Source organism: Pristiophorus japonicus, unplaced genomic scaffold (genome assembly GCF_044704955.1).
Source record: "Pristiophorus japonicus isolate sPriJap1 unplaced genomic scaffold, sPriJap1.hap1 HAP1_SCAFFOLD_71, whole genome shotgun sequence".
Taxonomy (NCBI): Eukaryota; Metazoa; Chordata; class Chondrichthyes; family Pristiophoridae; genus Pristiophorus; species Pristiophorus japonicus.
This window is the reverse complement of record NW_027254624.1, coordinates 1,193,185-1,213,177: the sequence shown is the minus strand read 5'-3', so window position 1 is coordinate 1,213,177 and position 19,993 is coordinate 1,193,185. Positions and strand designations below refer to the sequence as shown.

At 45.6% G+C, this 19,993-nt stretch overlaps 1 protein-coding gene across 1 annotated transcript in view; it reads left to right on the top strand.

Annotated features, from left to right (window-relative positions):
• LOC139256326 (zinc finger protein 239-like) overlaps positions 1–19,748 on the top strand; it is a 101,163-nt gene extending 81,415 nt beyond the window's left edge. Inside the window, exon 2 of the mRNA XM_070874200.1 lies at positions 18,838–19,748. Within this exon, the coding sequence (XP_070730301.1) occupies positions 18,838–19,617 (780 nt within the window). The 3' untranslated portion in view covers positions 19,618–19,748. The remainder of the gene's footprint in view (positions 1–18,837) is intronic.
• Positions 19,749–19,993: the final 245 nt, after the last annotated feature.

Sequence of the window (19,993 nt, the reverse complement as noted above, 5' to 3'; positions counted from 1 at the left end):
TGCTGATACACCAGCGAGGTCACACTGGGGAGAGACTGTTCACCTCTCTGAGTGTGGGAAGGGATTCACTCATTTATCCCACCTGGTGATACACCAGCGAGTTCACACTGGGGAGAGCCCGTTCACACCTCTGAGTGTGGGAAGGGATTCACTGAGTTATCCCACCTGCTGATACACCAGCGAGGTCACACTGGGGAGAGACTGTTCACCTCTCTGAGTGTGGGAAGGGATTCACTCAGTTATCCCACCTACTGATACACCAGTGAGTTCACACTGGGGAGAGACCGTTCACCTCTCTGAGTGTGGGAAGGGATTCATTCAGTTATCCCACCTACTGATACACCAGTGAGTTCACATTGGGGAGAGACCGTTCACCTCTCTGAGTGTGGGAAGGGATTCACTCAGTTATTCCACCTGCTGATACACCAGCGAGTTCACACTGGGGAGAGGCCGTTCACACCTCTGAGTGAGGGAAGGGATACACTCAGTTATCCCACATGCTGATACACCAGCGAGTTCACACTGGGGAGAGGCCGTTCACCTCTCTGAGTGTGGGAAGGGATTCACTCAGTCATTGGAGTTAGGCAGAGAATTCTGCAGGTTCACAATTCTCTGAGTGAGTTATGTACTCAGAAAGGTGAGGGGATTTAATGACAGCTTTCCAGGCCCATGTTTATTTTACCTTCTCTCTGATCCAATTATCTCTCAGTTCTGAAGAAAGGCCTTGCCTGAATTGTGAAATGAGGCGAATGTTTCTCCAATGTTGGTATTACTGCAGTACTGATGTACACCAGCAGCGGGTGATATTGTACTGTAAAACTTTACAGACCTTTGCCCAGCTCACTATCCCCATCTCCTGACTGTCAGTGGTCTACAATGGGCTACAAGGGAAGGTTAAACACTCTGGGGTGAATTCTCACTTTTACCTCCCACCACTCGGGTGTTAGGGGATCGGCTCCAGTTTTACAGCCCGCACGGAGGAAATGTGAACATTCAGCCCTTTAAAGCGAAGGTTTACAAACTCCGGGTCTCTGTGAAGAGAGATAGTTTGTGTATTTCCCTTCACCAATGGTGCGTGGTGCTGATACCTGAGCAAAGTGCTCACTTTCAGAGCACAACTTATTGCTGCTTTTTAATACAAAGGAGCGGGGCAGTGATGAGAAAGGGCGGGGATGGAGCTCCTGTCTGCGTTTACTTTTTATTAAAATCTTCTCACATTATATATTTGTATCGGTTTATTTACAGTCTCACTGGGATTTACAATGTGTCATTTGGGATTACATTTTCTAACTCCCGACCTCTGGCCTCTGCTCCTGACCCTATCCGCGCGGGGTCAAGTCATTGTGAGGTCACGGATGATGCGGGCAGAAAGATACTCAGAGAGGGAGAGAGAGAGAGATAGAGAGACATAGAGTGAGAAAGAGAAAGAGAGGGAGGGAGAGAGAGGTAGACAGACATAGAGAGAGAGAGACAGAGAGGGAGAGAGAGAGAGGGAGAGAGACATCGAGTGAGACAGAGACAGAGATGGAGAGAGAGAGAGGGAGAGAGACAGACATAGAGAGAGACAGAGAGCGAGACAAAGAGTGAGAGACATAGAGAGAGAGAGAGAATGTGTGTGTCCCTACTCTCTCTCTCTTTCTGTATAGATTGTGGGTTTGATACAGGACTATGGGGAGAGAGCGGGTCAGTGGGATTAGTTTGGTGATTGATACAGGACTGTGGGTAGAGAGTGGGGCAGTGGGATTAGTTTGGGGATTGATACAGGATTTTGAGGAGAGAGCAGGGCAGTGGGATTAGTTTGGGGATTGATACAGGACTATGGGGAGAGAGCGGGTCAGTGGGATTAGTTTGGGGATTGATACAGCACTATGGGGAGAGAGCGGGACAGTGGGATTAGTTTGCGGATTGACACAGGACTATGGGGAGAGAGCGGGGCATTGGGATTAGTTTGGAGATTGAAACAGGACTATGGGGAGAGAGCGGGGCAGTGGGATTAGTTTCGGGATTGATACAGGACTATGGGGAGAGAGCGGGGCAGTGGGATTAGTTTGGGGATTAACACAGGACTATGGGGAGAGAGCGGGGCAGTAGGATTAGTTTGGGGATTGAAACAGGGCTATGGAGAGAGCGGGGCAGTGGGATTAGTTTGGGGATTAATACAGGACTATGGGTAGAGAGCGGGGCAGTGGGACTAGTTTGGGGATTGATACAGGACTATAGGGAGAGAGCGGGGCAGTGGGATTAGTTTGGGGATTGGTACATGACTATGGGGAGAGAGCGGGGCAGTGGGATTAGTTTGGGATTGCTACAGGACTATGGGGAGAGAGCGGGACAGTGGGATTAGTTTGGGGATAGATACAGGACAATGGGGAGAGAGCGGGGCAGTGGGATTAGTTTGGAGATTGATACAGGACCAATGGGAGAGAGCGGGGCAGTGGGATTAGTTTGGGGATTGATACAGGACTGTGGGGAGAGAGCGGGGCAGTGGGATTAGTTTGGGGATTGATACAGGACCAATGGGAGAGAGCGGGGCAGTAGGATTAGTTTGGGGATTGATACAGGACTATGGGGAGAGAGCGGGACAGTGGGATTAGTTTGGGGATAGATAATGAGAGAGGCAGTATCTATCCAAAACTTAGCTGTCACAAAGTGTGAAAGAATGAGAGAGGCAGTATCTATCCTACAGTCACCTGTCACATAGTGTCAGAGAATGAGAGAGGCAGAATCTATCCAACACTCACCTGTCACATAGTATCAGAGAATGAGATAGGCAGTATCTATCCAACACTTACCTGTCACATAGTATCAGAGAATGAGAAAGGCAGTATCTATCCAACACTTACCTGTGCGATGATGTCAGAGAATGAGAGATGCACTAATCTATCCAACACTCACCTGTCACAGAGTGTGAAAGAATGACAGAGACAGTATCTATCCAACACTCACATGTCTCATAGTGTCAGAGAATGAGAGAGGCAGAATCTATACAACACTCACCTGTCACTTTGTGCAAGAGAATGAGAGAGGCAGTACCTCTCCAACACTTACCTGTCACATATTGTCAGAGAAAGAGTGATGCACTCATCTATCCAACACTCACATGTCACATTGTGTGAAAGAATGACAGAGGCAGTATCTATCCAACACTGACCTGTGGGATGGTGTCAGTGAATGAGAGATGCACTAATCTATCCAACACTCACCTGTCACATAGTGTGAAAGAATGACAGAGACAGTCTCTATGCAAAACTCACCTGTCACATAGTGTCAGAGAATGAGAGAGGCAGTTTCTGTCCAACACTCACCTGTCACATAGTATCAGAGAATGGGAGAGGCAGTAGCTATCCTACAGTCACCTGTTACATAGTATAAGAGAATGAGGAAGGCAGTATCTATCCAACACTCACCTATCACATAGTGTGAGAATGAGAGAAGCAGTATCTATCCTACACTCACCTGTCTCATAATATCAGAGAATGAGAGAGGCAGTATCTATCCAACACTCACCTGTCTCATAATATCAGAGAATGAGAGAGGCAGTATCTATCCAACACTCACCTGTCTCATAATATCAGAGAATGAGAGAGGCAGTATCTATCCAACACTCACCTGTCACACAGTGTCAGAGAATGTGAGAGGCAGTATCTACCCTGCACTCACCTGTCACACTGTATCAGAGAATGAGAGAGGCAGTATCTATTCATCACTCATCTGTCACATGGTATCAGAGAATGAGAGAGGCAGTATCTATCCAAAACTTAGCTGTCACAAAGTGTGAAAGAATGAGAGAGGCAGGATCTATCCTACAGTCACCTGTCATATAGTGTCAGAGAATGAGAGAGGCAGTATCTATCCAACACTCACCTATCACATAGTGTAAGAGAATGAGAGAGGCAGAATCTATCCAACACTCACCTGTCACATAGTATCAGAGAATGAGAGAGGCAGTATCTATCCAACACTTACCTGTCACATAGTATCAGACAAAGGGAGAGGCAGTATCTGTCCAACACTTACCTGTGCGATGATGTCAGAGAATGAGAGATGCACTAATCTATCCAACACTCACCTGTCACAGAGTGTGAAAGAATGACAGAGACGGTATCTATCCAACACTCACATGTCTCATAGTGTCAGAGAATGAGAGAGGCAGAATCTATACAACATTCACCTGTCACTTTGTGCAAGAGAATGAGAGAGGCAGTACCTCTCCAATACTTACCTGTCACATATTGTCAGAGAAAGAGTGATGCACTCATCTATCCAACACTCACATGTCACATTGTGTGAAAGAATGACAGAGGCAGTATCTATCCAACACTGACCTGTGGGATGGTGTCAGTGAATGAGAGATGCACTAATCTATCCAACACTCACCTGTCACATAGTTTGAAAGAATGACAGAGACAGTCTCTATGCAACACTCACCTGTCACATAGTGTCAGAGAATGGGAGAGGCAATATCTATCCAACACTCACCTGTCACATAGTGTCAGAGAATGAGAGAGGCAGTATCTGTCCAACACTCACCTGTCACATAGTGTCAGAGAATGGGAGAGGCAGTAGCTATCCTACAGTCACCTGTCTCATAATATCAGAGAATGAGAGAGGCAGTATCTATCCAACACTCACCTGTCACACTGTCTCAGAGAATGAGAGAGGCAATATCTATCCAACACTCACCTGTCACATAGTGTCAGAGAATGAGAGAGGCAGTATCTGTCCAACACTCACCTGTCACATAGTGTCAGAGAATGGGAGAGGCAGTAGCTATCCTGCAGTCACCTGTCTCATAATATCAGAGAATGAGAGAGGCAGTATCTATCCAACACTCACCTGTCACACTGTCTCAGAGAGTGAGAGAGGCAGTATCTATCCAAAACTCACCTGACACATAGTGTCAGAGAAAGAGTGATGCACTCATCTATCCAACACTCACATGTCACATTGTGTGAAAGAATGACAGAGGCAGTATCTATCCAACACTGACCTGTGGGATGGTGTCAGTGAATGAGAGATGCACTAATCTATCCAACACTCACCTGTCACATAGTGTGAAAGAATGACAGAGACAGTCTCTATGCAACACTCACCTGTCACATAGTGTCAGAGAATGGGAGAGGCAGTATCTATCCAACACTCACCTGTCACATAGTTTCAGAGAATGAGAGAGGCAGTATCTGTCCAACACTCACCTGTCACATAGTGTCAGAGAATGGGAGAGGCAGTAGCTATCCTACAGTCACCTGTTTCATAATATCAGAGAAAGAGAGAGGCAGTATCTATCCAACACTCACCTGTCACACTGTCTCAGAGAATGAGAGAGGCAGTATCTATCCAACACTCACCTGTCACATAGTGTCAGAAAATGAGAGAGGCAGTATCTCTCCAACACTCACCTGTCACATAGTGTCAGAGAATGAGGGAGGCAGTACCTCACCAATACTTACCTGTCACATATTGTCAGAGAAAGAGTGATGCACTCATCTATCAAACACTCACATGTCACATTGTGTGAAAGAATGACAGAGGCAGTATCTATCCAACACTGACCTGTGGGATGGTGTCAGTGAATGAGAGATGCACTAATCTATCCAACACTCACCTGTCACATAGTGTGAAAGAATGACAGAGACAGTCTCTATGCAACACTCACCTGTCACATAGTGTCAGAGAATGGGAGAGGCAGTATCTATCCAACACTCACCTGTCACATAGTGTCAGAAAATGAGAGAGGCAGTATCTCTCCAACACTCACCTGTCATATAGTGTCAGAGAATGAGAGAGGCAGTACCTCACCAATACTTACCTGTCACATATTGTCAGAGAAAGAGTGATGCACTCATCTATCCAACACTCACATGTCACATTGTGTGAAAGAATGACAGAGGCAGTATCTATCCAACACTGACCTGTGGGATGGTGTCAGTGAATGAGAGATGCACTAATCTATCCAACACTCACCTGTCACATAGTTTGAAAGAATGACAGAGACAGTCTCTATGCAACACTCACCTGTCACATAGTGTCAGAGAATGGGAGAGGCAATATCTATCCAACACTCACCTGTCACATAGTGTCAGAGAATGAGAGAGGCAGTATCTGTCCAACACTCACCTGTCACATAGTGTCAGAGAATGGGAGAGGCAGTAGCTATCCTACAGTCACCTGTCTCATAATATCAGAGAATGAGAGAGGCAGTATCTATCCAACACTCACCTGTCACACTGTCTCAGAGAATGAGAGAGGCAGTATCTATCCAACACTCACCTGTCACATAGTGTCAGAAAATGAGAGAGGCAGTATCTCTCCAACACTCACCTGTCACATAGTGTCAGAGAATGAGAGAGGCAGTATCTATCCAACACTTACCTGTCACATAGTATCAGAGAATGAGAGAGGCAGTATCTATCCAAAACTTACCTGTTACATAGTATCAGAGAATGAGAGAGGCAGTATCTACCCTCCACTCACCTGTCACACTGTATCAGAGAATGAGAGAGGCAGTATCTATCCATAACTCATCTGTCACATGGTATCAGAGAATGAGAGAGGCAGTATCTATCCAAAACTTTGCTGTCACAAAGTGTGAAAGAATGAGAGAGGCAGTATCTATCCTACAGTCACCTGCCACATAGTGTCAGAGAATGAGAGAGGCAGTATCTATCCAACACTCACCTATCACATAGTGTCAGAGAATGAGAGAGGCAGAATCTATCCAACACTCACCTGTCACATAGTATCAGAGAATGAGAGATGCAGTATCTATCCAACACTTACCTGTCACATAGTATCAGAGAATGAGAGTGGCAGTATCTATCCAACACTTACCTGTGCGATGATGTCAGAGAATGAGAGATGCACTAATCTATCCAACATTCACCTGTCACATAGTGTGAAAGAATGACAGAGACAGTATCTATCCAACACTCACTTGTCTCATAGTGTCATATAATGAGAGGCAGAAGCTATACAACACTCGCCTGTCACTTCGTGCAAGAGAATGAGAGAGGCAGTACCTCTCCAACACTTACCTGTCACATATTGTCAGAGAAAGAGTGATGCACTAATCTATCCAACACTCACATGTCACATTGTGTGAAAGAATGACAGAGGCAGTATCTATCCAACACTGACCTGTGGGATGGTGTCAGTGAATGAGAGATGCACCAATCTATCCAACACTCACCTGTCACATCGTGTGAAAGAATGACAGAGACAGTATCTATGCAAAACTCACCTGTCACATCGTGTCAGAGAATGAGAGAGACAGTATCTATCCAACACACACCTGTCACATAGTGTCAGAGAAGGGAGAGGCAGTATCTATCCAACACTCACCTGTCACATAGTGTCAGAGAATGAGAGAAGCAGTATCTATCCTACACTCACCTGTCTCATAATATCAGAGAATGAGAGAGGCAGTATCTATCCAACACTCACTTGTCTCATAATATCAGAGAATGAAAGAGGCAGTATCTATCCAACACACACGTGTCACAGTATCAGAGAATGAGGGAGGCAGTAACTGTCCAACACTCACCTGTCACAAAGTTTCAGAGAATGAAAGAGACAGTATCTATCCAACACTCACCTGTTACATAGTGTCAGAGAATGAGAGAGACAGTATCTATCCAACACTCACCTGTCACACAGTGTCAGAGAATGTGAGAGGCAGTATCTATCCAACAATCACCTGTCACATAGTGACAGAGAATGAAAGAGGCAGTATCTATCCAACACACACGTGTCACAGTATCAGAGAATGAGGGAGGCAGTTACTATCCAACACTTACCTGTCACTTCGTGTCAGAGAATGAGAGAGGCAGTATCTATCCAACACTTGCCTGTCACTTCGTGTCAGAGAATGAGAGAGGCAGTATCTATCCAACACTCACCTGTCACATAGTGTCAGAGAATGGCAGAGGCTGTATCTATCCATCAGTCACCTGTCACATAGTGTCAGAGAATGTGAGAGGCAGTATCCATCCAACACTTACCTGTGAGATAGTGTCAGAGAATGAGCGATGCACTAATCTATCCAACACTCACCTGTCACATAGTGTCAGAGAATGAGAGAGACAGTATCTATCCAACACTCACCTGTCACATAGTCACAGAGAATGAGAGAGGCAGTATCTATCCAACACTCACCTGTCACATAGTATCAGAGAATGACAGAGGCAGTATCTATCCAACACTTACCTGTCGCAGAGTGTCAGAGAATGAGAGAGGCTATATCTATCCAACACTCACCTGTCACAAAGTGTCAGAGAATGACAGAGGCAGTATCTATCCAACACTCACCTGTCACATAGTGTCATAGAATGGGAGAGGCAGTATCTATCCAACACTCACCTGTCACACAGTGTCAGAGAATGTGAGAGGCAGTATCTACCCTCCACTCACCTGTCACACTGTATCAGCGAATGAGAGAGGCAGTATCTATCCATCACTCATCTGTCACATGGTATCAGAGAATGAGAGAGGCAGTATCTATCCAAAACTTAGCTGTCACGAAGTTTGAAAGAATGAGAGAGGCAGTATCTATCCTACAGTCACCTGTAACATAGTGTCAGAGAATGAGAGAGGCAGTACCTCTCCAACACTTACCTGTCACATATTGACAGAGAAAGAGTGATGCACTAATCTATCCAACACTCACATGTCACATTTTGTGAAAGAATGACAGAGACAGTCTCTATGCAAAACTCACCTGTCACATAGTGTCAGAGAATGAGAGAGACAGTATCTATCCAACACTCACCTGTGGGATGGTGTCAATGAATGAGAGATGCACTAATCTATCCAACACTCACCTGTCACATAGTGTGAAAGAATGACAGAGACAGTCTCTATGCAAAACTCACCTGTCACATAGTGTCAGAGAATGGGAGAGACAGTATCTATCCAACACTCACCTGTCACATAGTGTCAGAGAATGAGAGAGGCAGTATCTGTCCAACACTAACCTGTCACATAGTGTCAGAGAATGGGAGAGGCAGCAGCTATCCAACAGTCACCTGTCACATAGTGTCAGAGAATGACAGAGGCACTATAAATCCAACACTTACCTGTCACATAGTGTCAGAGAATGAGAGAGGCTGTATCTATCCAACACTCACCTGTCACAAAGTGTCAGAGAATGACAGAGGCAGTATCTATCCAACACTCATCTTTCACATAGTATCAGAGAATGAGAGAGGCAGTATCTATCCAAAACTTACCTGTCTCATAATATCAGAGAATGAGAGAGGCAGTATCTATCCAACACTCACCTGTCACATAGTGTCAGAGAATGAGAGAGGCAGTATCTATCCAACACTCACCTGTCTCATAATATCAGAGAATGAGAGAGGCAGTATCTATCCAACACTCACCTGTCTCATATTATCAGAGAATGAGAGAGGCAGTATCTATCCAACACTCACCTGTCACATAGTGTCAGAGAATGAGAGAGGCAGTATCTATCCAACACTCACCTGTCACATAGTGTCAGAGAATGAGAGAGGCAGTATCTATCCAACACTCACCTGTCACATAGTGTCAGAGAATGAGAGAGGCAGTATCTATCCAACACTCACCTGTCACATAGTGTCAGAGAATGAGAGAGGCAGTATCTCTCCAACACTCGCCTGTCACATAGTGTCAGAGAATGAGAGAGGCAGTATCTATCCAACACTTACCTGTCACTTAGTGTCAGAGAATGAGAGAGGCAGAATCTGTCCAACACTCACCTGTCACATAGTATCAGAGAATGAGAGAGGCAGTATCTATCCAACACTTACCTGTCACATAGTATCAGAGAATGAGAGTGGCAGTATCTATCCAACACTTACCTGTGCGATGATGTCAGAGAATGAGAGATGCACTAATCTATCCAACATTCACCTGTCACATAGTGTGAAAGAATGACAGAGACAGTATCTATCCAACACTCACTTGTCTCATAGTGTCATATAATGAGAGGCAGAATCTATACAACACTCACCTGTCACTACGTGCAAGAGAATGAGAGAGGCAGTACCTCTCCAACACTTACCTGTCACATATTGTCAGAGAAAGAGTGATGCACTAATCTATCCAACACTCACATGTCACATTGTGTGAAAGAATGACAGAGGCAGTATCTATCCAACACTGACCTGTGGGATGGTGTCAGTGAATGAGAGATGCACCAATCTATCCAACACTCACCTGTCACATAGTGTGAAAGAATGACAGAGACAGTATCTATGCAAAACTCACCTGTCACATAGTGTCAGAGAATGAGAGAGACAGTATCTATCCAACACTCACCTGTCACATAGTGTCAGAGAATGAGAGAGGCAGTATCTATCCAACACTCACCTGTCACATAGTGTCAGAGAATGAGAGAGGCAGTATCTATCCAACACTCATCTGTCTCATATTATCAGAGAATGAGAGAGGCAGTATCTATCCAACACTCACCTGTCACATAGTGTCAGAGAATGAGAGAGGCAGTATCTATCCAACACTCACCTGTCACATAGTGTCAGAGAATGAGAGAGGCAGTATCTATCCAACACTCACCTGTCACATAGTGTCAGAGAATGAGAGAGGCAGTATCTATCCAACACTCACCTGTCACATAGTGTCAGAGAATGAGAGAGGCAGTATCTATCCAACACTTACCTGTTACACTGTCTCAGAGAATGAGAGAGGCAGTATCTATCCAACACTCACCTGTCACATAGTGTCAGAGAATGAGAGAGGCAGTATCTCTCCAACACTCGCCTGTCACATAGTGTCAGAGAATGAGAGAGGCCGTATCTATCCAACACTTACCTGTCACTTAGTGTCAGAGAATGAGAGAGGCAGAATCTGTCCAACACTCACCTGTCACATAGTATCAGAGAATGAGAGAGGCAGTATCTATCCAACACTTACCTGTCACATAGTATCAGAGAATGAGAGTGGCAGTATCTATCCAACACTTACCTGTGCGATGATGTCAGAGAATGAGAGATGCACTAATCTATCCAACATTCACCTGTCACATAGTGTGAAAGAATGACAGAGACAGTATCTATCCAACACTCCCTTGTCTCATAGTGTCAGAGAATGAGAGGCAGAATCTATACAACACTCACCTGTCACTTCGTGCAAGAGAATGAGAGAGGCAGTACCTCTCCAAAACTTACCTGTCACATATTGTCAGAGAAAGAGTGATGCACTAATCTATCCAACACTCACATGTCACATTGTGTGAAAGAATGACAGAGGCAGTATCTATCCAACACTGACCTGTGGGATGGTGTCAGTGAATGAGAGATGCACCAATCTATCCAACACTCACCTGTCACATGGTGTGAAAGAATGACAGAGACAGTATCTATGCAAAACTCACCTGTCACATAGTGTCAGAGAATGAGAGAGACAGTATCTATCCAACACTCACCTGTCACATAGTGTCAGAGAAGGGAGAGGCAGCATCTATCCAACACTCACCTGTCACATAGTGTCAGAGAATGAGAGAAGCAGTATCTATCCTACACTCACCTGTCTCATAATATCAGAGAATGAGAGAGGCAGTATCTATCCAACACTCACTTGTCTCATAATATCAGAGAATGAAAGAAGCAGTATCTATCCAACACACACGTGTCACAGTATCAGAGAATGAGGGAGGCAGTAACTGTCCAACACTCACCTGTCACAAAATTTCAGAGAATGAAAGAGACAGTATCTATCCAACACTCACCTGTTACATAGTGTCAGAGAATGAGAGAGACAGTATCTATCCAACACTCACCTGTCACACAGTGTCAGAGAATGTGAGAGGCAGTATCTATCCAACAATCACCTGTCAAATAGTGTCAGAGAATGAAAGAGGCAGTATCTATCCAACACACACGTGTCACAGTATCAGAGAATGAGGGAGGCAGTTACTATCCAACACTTACCTGTCACTTCGTGTCAGAGAATGAGAGAGGCAGTATCTATCCAACACTTGCCTGTCACTTCGTGTCAGAGAATGAGAGAGGCAGTATCTATCCAACACTCACCTGTCACATAGTGTCAGAGAATGGCAGAGGCTGTATCTATCCATCAGTCACCTGTCACATAGTGTCAGAGAATGTGAGAGGCAGTATCCATCCAACACTTACCTGTGAGATAGTGTCAGAGAATGAGCGATGCACTAATCTATCCAACACTCACCTGTCACATAGTGTCAGAGAATGAGAGAGACAGTATCTATCCAACACTCACCTGTCACATAGTCACAGAGAATGAGAGAGGCAGTATCTATCCAACACTCACCTGTCACATAGTATCAGAGAATGACAGAGGCAGTATCTATCCAACACTTACCTGTCGCAGAGTGTCAGAGAATGAGAGAGGCTGTATCTATCCAACACTCACCTGTCACAAAGTGTCAGAGAATGACAGAGGCAGTGTCTATCCAACACTTACCTGTCACATAGTGTCATAGAATGAGAGAGGCAGTATCTATCCAACACTCACCTGTCACACAGTGTCAGAGAATGTGAGAGGCAGTATCTACCCTCCACTCACCTGTCACACTGTATCAGCGAATGAGAGAGGCAGTATCTATCCATCACTCATCTGTCACATGGTATCAGAGAATGAGAGAGGCAGTATCTATCCAAAACTTAGCTGTCACAAAGTTTGAAAGAATGAGAGAGGCAGTATCTATCCTACAGTCACCTGTCACATAGTGTCAGAGAATGAGAGAGGCAGTACCTCTCCAACACTTACCTGTCACATATTGACAGAGAAAGAGTGATGCACTAATCTATCCAACACTCACATGTCACATTTTGTGAAAGAATGACAGAGACAGTCTCTATGCAAAACTCACCTGTCACATAGTGTCAGAGAATGAGAGAGACAGTATCTATCCAACACTCACCTGTGGGATGGTGTCAATGAATGAGAGATGCACTAATCTATACAACACTCACCTGTCACATTGTGTGAAAGAATGACAGACAGTCTCTATGCAAAACTCACCTGTCACATAGTGTCAGAGAATGGGAGAGACAGTATCTATCCAACACTCACCTGTCACATAGTGTCAGAGAATGAGAGAGGCAGTGTCTGTCCAACACTAACCTGTCACATAGTGTCAGAGAATGGGAGAGGCAGTAGCTATCCTACAGTCACCTGTCACATAGTGTCAGAGAATGACAGAGGCAGTATAAATCCAACACTTACCTGTCACATAGTGTCAGAGAATGAGAGAGGCTGTATCTATCCAAAACTCACCTGTCACAAAGTGTCAGAGAATGACAGAGGCAGTATCTATCCAACACTCATCTTTCACATAGTATCAGAGAATGAGAGAGGCAGTATCTATCCAAAACTTACCTGTCTCATAATATCAGAGAATGAGAGTTGCAGTATCTATCCAACACTCACCTGTCACATAGTGTCAGAGAATGAGTGAGGCAGTATCTATCCAACACTCACCTGTCTCATAATATCAGAGAATGAGAGAGGCAGTATCTATCCAACACTCACCTGTCTCATATTATCAGAGAATGAGAGAGGCAGTATCTATCCAACACTCACCTGTCACATAGTGTCAGAGAATGAGAGAGGCAGTATCTATCCAACACTCACCTGTCACATCGTGTCAGAGAATGAGAGAGGCAGTATCTATCCAACATTCACCTGTCACATAGTGTCAGAGAATGAGAGAGGCAGTATCTATCCAACACTCACCTGTCACATAGTGACAGAGAATGAGAGAGGCAGTATCTATCCAACACTTACCTGTTACACTGTCTCAGAGAATGAGAGAGGCAGTATCTATCCAACACTCACCTGTCACATAGTGTCAGAGAATGAGAGAGGCAGTATCTCTCCAACACTCGCCTGTCACATAGTGTCAGAGAATGAGAGAGGCAGTATCTATCCAACACTTACCTGTCACTTAGTGTCAGGGAATGAGAGAGGCAGTATCTATCAAACACTCAACTGTCACATAGTGTCAGAGAATGAGAGAGGCAGTATCTATCCAACACTCACCTGTCACATAGTGTCAGAGAATGAGAGAGGCAGTATCTATCCAACACTCACTTGTCACATAGTGTCAGAGAATGAGAGAGGCAGTATCTCTCCAACACTGACCTGTCACATCGTGTCAGAGAATGAGAGAGGCAGTATCTATCCAACACTCACCTGTCACATAGTGTTAGAGAATGAGAGAGGCAGTATCTCTCCAACACTGAGCTGTCATCAGAATTTGTCACGTGGAATGAGCGAAAAACAGGAGCAGTATCTGTAAAAAAAAAACTCAACTGGCAATCCAACTCTGCCTCACTGTACCAGAGATTGAGAGATGCAATACCTGTCCTATGTCAACCAAGATATCTGAATGGTGACAGAGTCAGAAAAGGGGAGGTGCAATGAGACCTGGGTGTCATGGTACATCAGTCATTGAAGGTTGGCATGCAGGTATTGCAGGCGGTTAAGAAAGCAAATGGCAAGTTGGCCTTCATAGCGAGGGGATTTTATGTACAGGGGCAGGGAGGTTTTACTACAGTTGTACAGAGCCTTGGTGAGGCCACACGTGGAGTATTGTGTACAGTTTAGGTCTCCTAACTTGAGAAAGGACATTCTTGCTATTGAGGGAGTGCAGCGAAGGTTCACAAAACTGATTCCCGGGATGGCAGGACTGACATCACAAGAAAGACTGGATCAACTGGGCTTGTATTCACTGGAGTTCAGACGAATGAGAGGGGATCTCATAGAAACATTTATAATTCTGACAGGTTTAGACAGGTTAGATGCAGGAAGAATGTTCCCAATGTTGGGGAAGTCCAGAACCAGGGGTCACAGTCTAAGGATAAGGGGTTAGCCATTTAGGACCGAGATGAGGAGAAACTTCTTCACCCAGAGAGTGGTGAACCTGTGGAATTCTCTACCACAGAAAGTAGTTGAGGCCAATTCACTAAATACATTCAAAAAGGAGTTAGATGTAGTCCTTCCTATTAGGGGGATCAAGGGGTACGGCGAGAAAGCAGGAATGGGGTACTGAAGTTGCATGTTCAGCCATGAACCCATTGAATTGCGGTGCAGGCTAGAAGGGCCAAATGGCTTACACCTGCATCTATTTTCTATGTTTCTATGTTTCTATGTTTCTATCCCAAACTGATAGCAATGTCACAGAATGAAATGTACAGCGTCTATCCCATGTTCAGCAGTCAATCTCACACTGACACACAGTACCAGAGAGTGAGTGGCAGTGTCTGTCCTATACACACCTGTCAATCACACACTGACACACAGTACCAGAGAGTGAGTGACAGGGTCTTTCGTATATTCTCCCTCTATCCCACACTGACGCATTTTTGCAGAGAGTAAAATATCGGTCGTTTTTGGAAAAATAATATATTTATCAGTTTGGTCAATCTGTATTACAGAATGGGAGTTAAAGTATCTGCATTTTGTATTCCGCTGACAATCAAACACTGCCACACAGTAACAGAGAGTGACAGGTACACAATCTATTCTATAGTCAACAACAATACCTAAACTGATATGTATGACCAGAGAGTGAGTGGCAGCTATTTGTTGTACACAACTGTCAATCCCAGACTGGCACACAGGAGCAGAGAGTGAGTGACAGTGTCTGTCCTATACACACCTGTCAATCTCACACTGACACACAGGAGCAGAGAATGAGTGGCAGCTATTTGTTGTACACAACAGTCAATCACACACTGACACACAGTACCAGAGAGTGAGTGACAGTGTCTGTCCTGTACACACCTGTCAATCACACACTGACACACAGTACCAGAAAGTGAGTGATAGTGTCTGTCCTTTCCACACCTGTCAATCTCACACTGACACACAGGAGCAGAGAATGAGTGGCAGTGTCTGTCCTATACACATCTGTCAATCACACACTGACACACAGGAGCAGAGAGTGAATGACAGTGTCTGTCCTATACACACTTGTCAATCTCACACTGACACACAGGAGCAGAGATTGAGTGACAGTGTCTGTCCTTTTTACACCTGTCAATTACACACTGACACACAGTACCAGAAAGTGAGTGACAGTGTCTGTCCTATACACACCTGTCAATCACACACTGACACACAGTACCAGAGAGTGAGTAACAGTGTCTGTCCTATACACACCTGTCAATCACACCCTGACACACAGTACCAGAAAGTGAGTGATAGTGTCTGTCCTATACACATCTGGCAATCACACGCTGATACACAGTACCAGAGAGTGAGTGACAGTATCTGTCCTATACACACCTGTCAATCACACATTGACACACAGTACCAGAGAGTGAGTGACAGTATCTGTCCTATACACACCTGTCGATCACACACTGACACACAGTACCAGAGAGTGATTCATAAAGTATCTAGTCTACCCTAACCAAGCAATTTGAAACTGCCCCATTTTCCCATTAAGTGACAGAAACAATATCACCGGACCAGTGAGTGTAGAACATGGTATTGGGGGTAATGGTTTGACGTGGATAGAGAACTGGTTTTTAGACAGGAAGCAGAGAGTCAGGATAAATGGGTCATTTCAGAATGGCAGGCAGAGACTAGTTAGGTGCCGCAGGGCTCAGTGCAGGGAACCCAGCTATTTACAATATACATCAATGATTAAGAGGAAGGAATCGAGAGTAATATCTCCAAATTTGCAGATGGCACTAAAGCTGGGTGGTGGTGTGAGCTGTGAGGAGGATGCGAAGAGGCTGCAGGTTGACTTGGACAGGTTAGGTGAATGGGCAAGTGCATGGCAGATGCTGTATAATGTGGTTAAATGTGAGCTTATCCAATTCGGTGGCAAAAACATGAAGGCGGAATATTAACTGAACGGCGGCAAATTAGGAAAAGTGGAGGTGCAACGAGATCTGGGTGGCATGGTACATCAGGCATTGAAGATTGGCATACAGTTTGGCACAGCTGGTGAAGAAGGCAAAAGGCATGTTGGCCTTCATAGCTAGGGGATTTGAGTATAGGACCAGGGAGGTCTTACTGCAGTTGTACAGAGTCTTGCTGAGGCCTCACCTGGAATATTGTGTTCAGTTTTGGTCTCATAATCTGAGGAAGGACATTCTTGCTATTGAGGGAATGCAGCGAAGGTTCACTAGACTGATGCCAGGGATGGCAGGACTGACATATGAGGAGAGTTTGGATCAACTGGGCCTGTATTCACTGGAGTTTAGAAGAATGAGAGGGGATCTCATAGAAACAAATAACATTCTGACACGACTGTACAGGTTAGATGCGGGAAGAATGTTCCCGATATTTGGGAGTTCCAGAACCAGGGGACACAGTCTAAGGATAAGGGGTAGGCCATTTAGCAATTAGTTGAGGAGAAACTTCTTCACTCAGAGTTGTGAACCTGTGGCATTCTCTTCTGCAGAGAGTTGTTGATGCCAGGTCATTAGATATATTCAAGAGGGAGTAGGATATGGCCCTTATGGCTAAAGGGATCAAGTGGTATGGAGAGAAAGCAGGAAATGGATACTGAGGTGAATAATCAGCATGATCTTATTGAATGGTGGTGCAAGCTCGAAGGGCCGAATGGCCTACTCCTGCACCTATTTTCTGTGTTTCTATTAACCCAGCCAGAGTCAGCACCTTTAGGGGAGGGGATCCAGTGAATGTAGAACTGAACCCAGCCAGAGTCAGCACCTTCAGGGGAGGGGAACCAATGAGTGTAGAACTGTACCCAGCCAGAGTCAGCACATTCAGGTGAGGGGAACCAGTGAGTGTAGAACTGTACCCAGCCAGAGTCAGTACCTTCAGGGGAGGGGAACCAGTGAGTGGAGAACTGAAGCCAGCCAGAGTCAGTACCTTCAGGGGAGGGGAACCAGTGAGTGTAGAACTGTACCCAGCCAGAGTCAGTACCTTCAGGGGAGGGGAATCAGTGAGTGTAGAACTGAACCCAGCCAGAGTCAGCACCTTCAGGAGAGGGGAACCAGTGAGTGTAGAACTGAACCCAGCCAGAGTCAGCACCTTCAGGAGAGGGGAACCAGTGAGTGTAGAACTGAACCCAGCCAGAGTCAGCACCTTCAGGGGAGGGGAACCAGTTGGTGTAGAACTGAACCCAGCCAGAGTCAGTACCTTCAGGGGAGGGGAACCAGTGAGTGTAGAACTGAACCCAGCCAGAGTCAGCACCTTCAGGGGAGGGGAACCAGTGAGTGTAGAACTGAACCCAGCCAGAGTCAGCACCTTCAGGGGAGGGGAACCAGTGAGTGCAGAACTGAACCCAGCCAGAGTCAGCACCTTTAGGGGAGGGGAACCAATGAGTGTAGAACTGAACCCAGCCAGAGATGGTGATGAAAATTGGGAGCAGAGGACAAGCTGAATTTCAGGACAGGAATGAGGAAGAGTATGGAGTGGGGATTTTCTGCTTTCTGGAATAAGAGAGGAAAGAATGTTCTCTAGAATCTAGAATTGTCTGTTCTGAATTTCTGTCCTCTTCTTGCAGTAATGATTTTTGTAAACTCCTTTTCCAGGTTATTCGAGGGGCAGGATTTGCAGGCGGGGAACTCAAACCAAACATCACATCAAGATCTGACGGAATCACTCGATTCCTCAGGACCTGAGTATCATCGGCGTTTCAATGTGGAAGGAGAAAAGTTTGTCTGTTCTGTCTGTGGGAACAGGTTTCAAACATCAGTGATACTGGAAAAGCACGAGACACACACACCCGAGTGAGAGTGTTCCAGTGCACTGACTGTGGAAAGAGCTTTAACCAGTTACACAGACTGACAAAACATCACACCATTAACAGCGGGGAGAACCCGTAAAGGTGATCTGTGTGTACCAGGCTTCAACTGATCGTCCAACCTGGAGAGACACAAGGACACCCCCACCACAGAGAAACCGTGGGAATGTGAGGACTGTGGGAAGGGATTCAATTACCCATCTAATCTGGAAGTTCATCGGCGCTGCCACACTGGAGAGAGGCCGTTCACCTGCTCTGATTGTGGGAAGGGATTCACTGCCCATTCCAACCTGTTGAAACACCAGCGAGTTCACACTGGGGAGCGACCATTCACCTGCTCCAAGTGTGGGAAAGGATTCATTGCCCATTCCAACCTGTTGAAACACCAGCGAGTTCACACAGGGGAGAAGCCATTCACCTGCTCTGAATGTGGGCAGGGATTCACTCAGTCATCCCATCTTCTAATTCACCAGCGAGTTCATACTGGGGAGAGGCCATTCAGCTGCTCTGAGTGTGGGGAGGGATTCACTACATCATCCCACCTGCTGAGACATCAGCGAGTTCACACTGGGGAGAGGCCGTTCACCTGCTCTGACTGTGGCAAAGCATTCACTCGGTCATCCCACCTGCTAACACACCAGCGAGTTCACACTGGGGAGAGGCCGTTCACCTGCTTCGAGTGTGGGAAGGGATTCACTCGGTCATCACACCTGCTGATGCACCAGCGAGTTCACACTGGAGAGAGGCCGTTCATCTGTTCTGAGTGTGGGAAGGGATTCACTCGGTCATCCCACCTGCTGATACACCAGCAAGTTCACACCAGGGAGAGGCCGTTCATCTGCTCTGAGTGTGGGAATGGATTCACTACATCATCCAACCTGCTGACACACCAGCGAGTTCACAAGTGACTCCAGGGTTTGGATTCGCTGTTGTTCCAGACTGAATCGTGTCCATTCTGACAGTTGGGCTTTCATTCTGCTGATACTGATTACCCCTATAACTGGACTGGAGTTTAATATTCGGGATATTTGACAAAATAATCAACGGGAAAAGGGTCAGATAAAAAAATAATGCTGATTGTGTTTGCATCCATAATTCATCCTTTAAAAAACATAAGAAATAGGAGCAGGGGTAGGCCATTGTCCACTCGAACCTGTTCTGCCGTATAATAAGATCATAGCTGATCTGATCTTGGCTTAGCTCCACTTCCCTACTGATCACCATAGCCCTTCAGTCCATTATCGCTCTAAAGTCTGGCTATCTCCACTTTAAATATTTTCAATG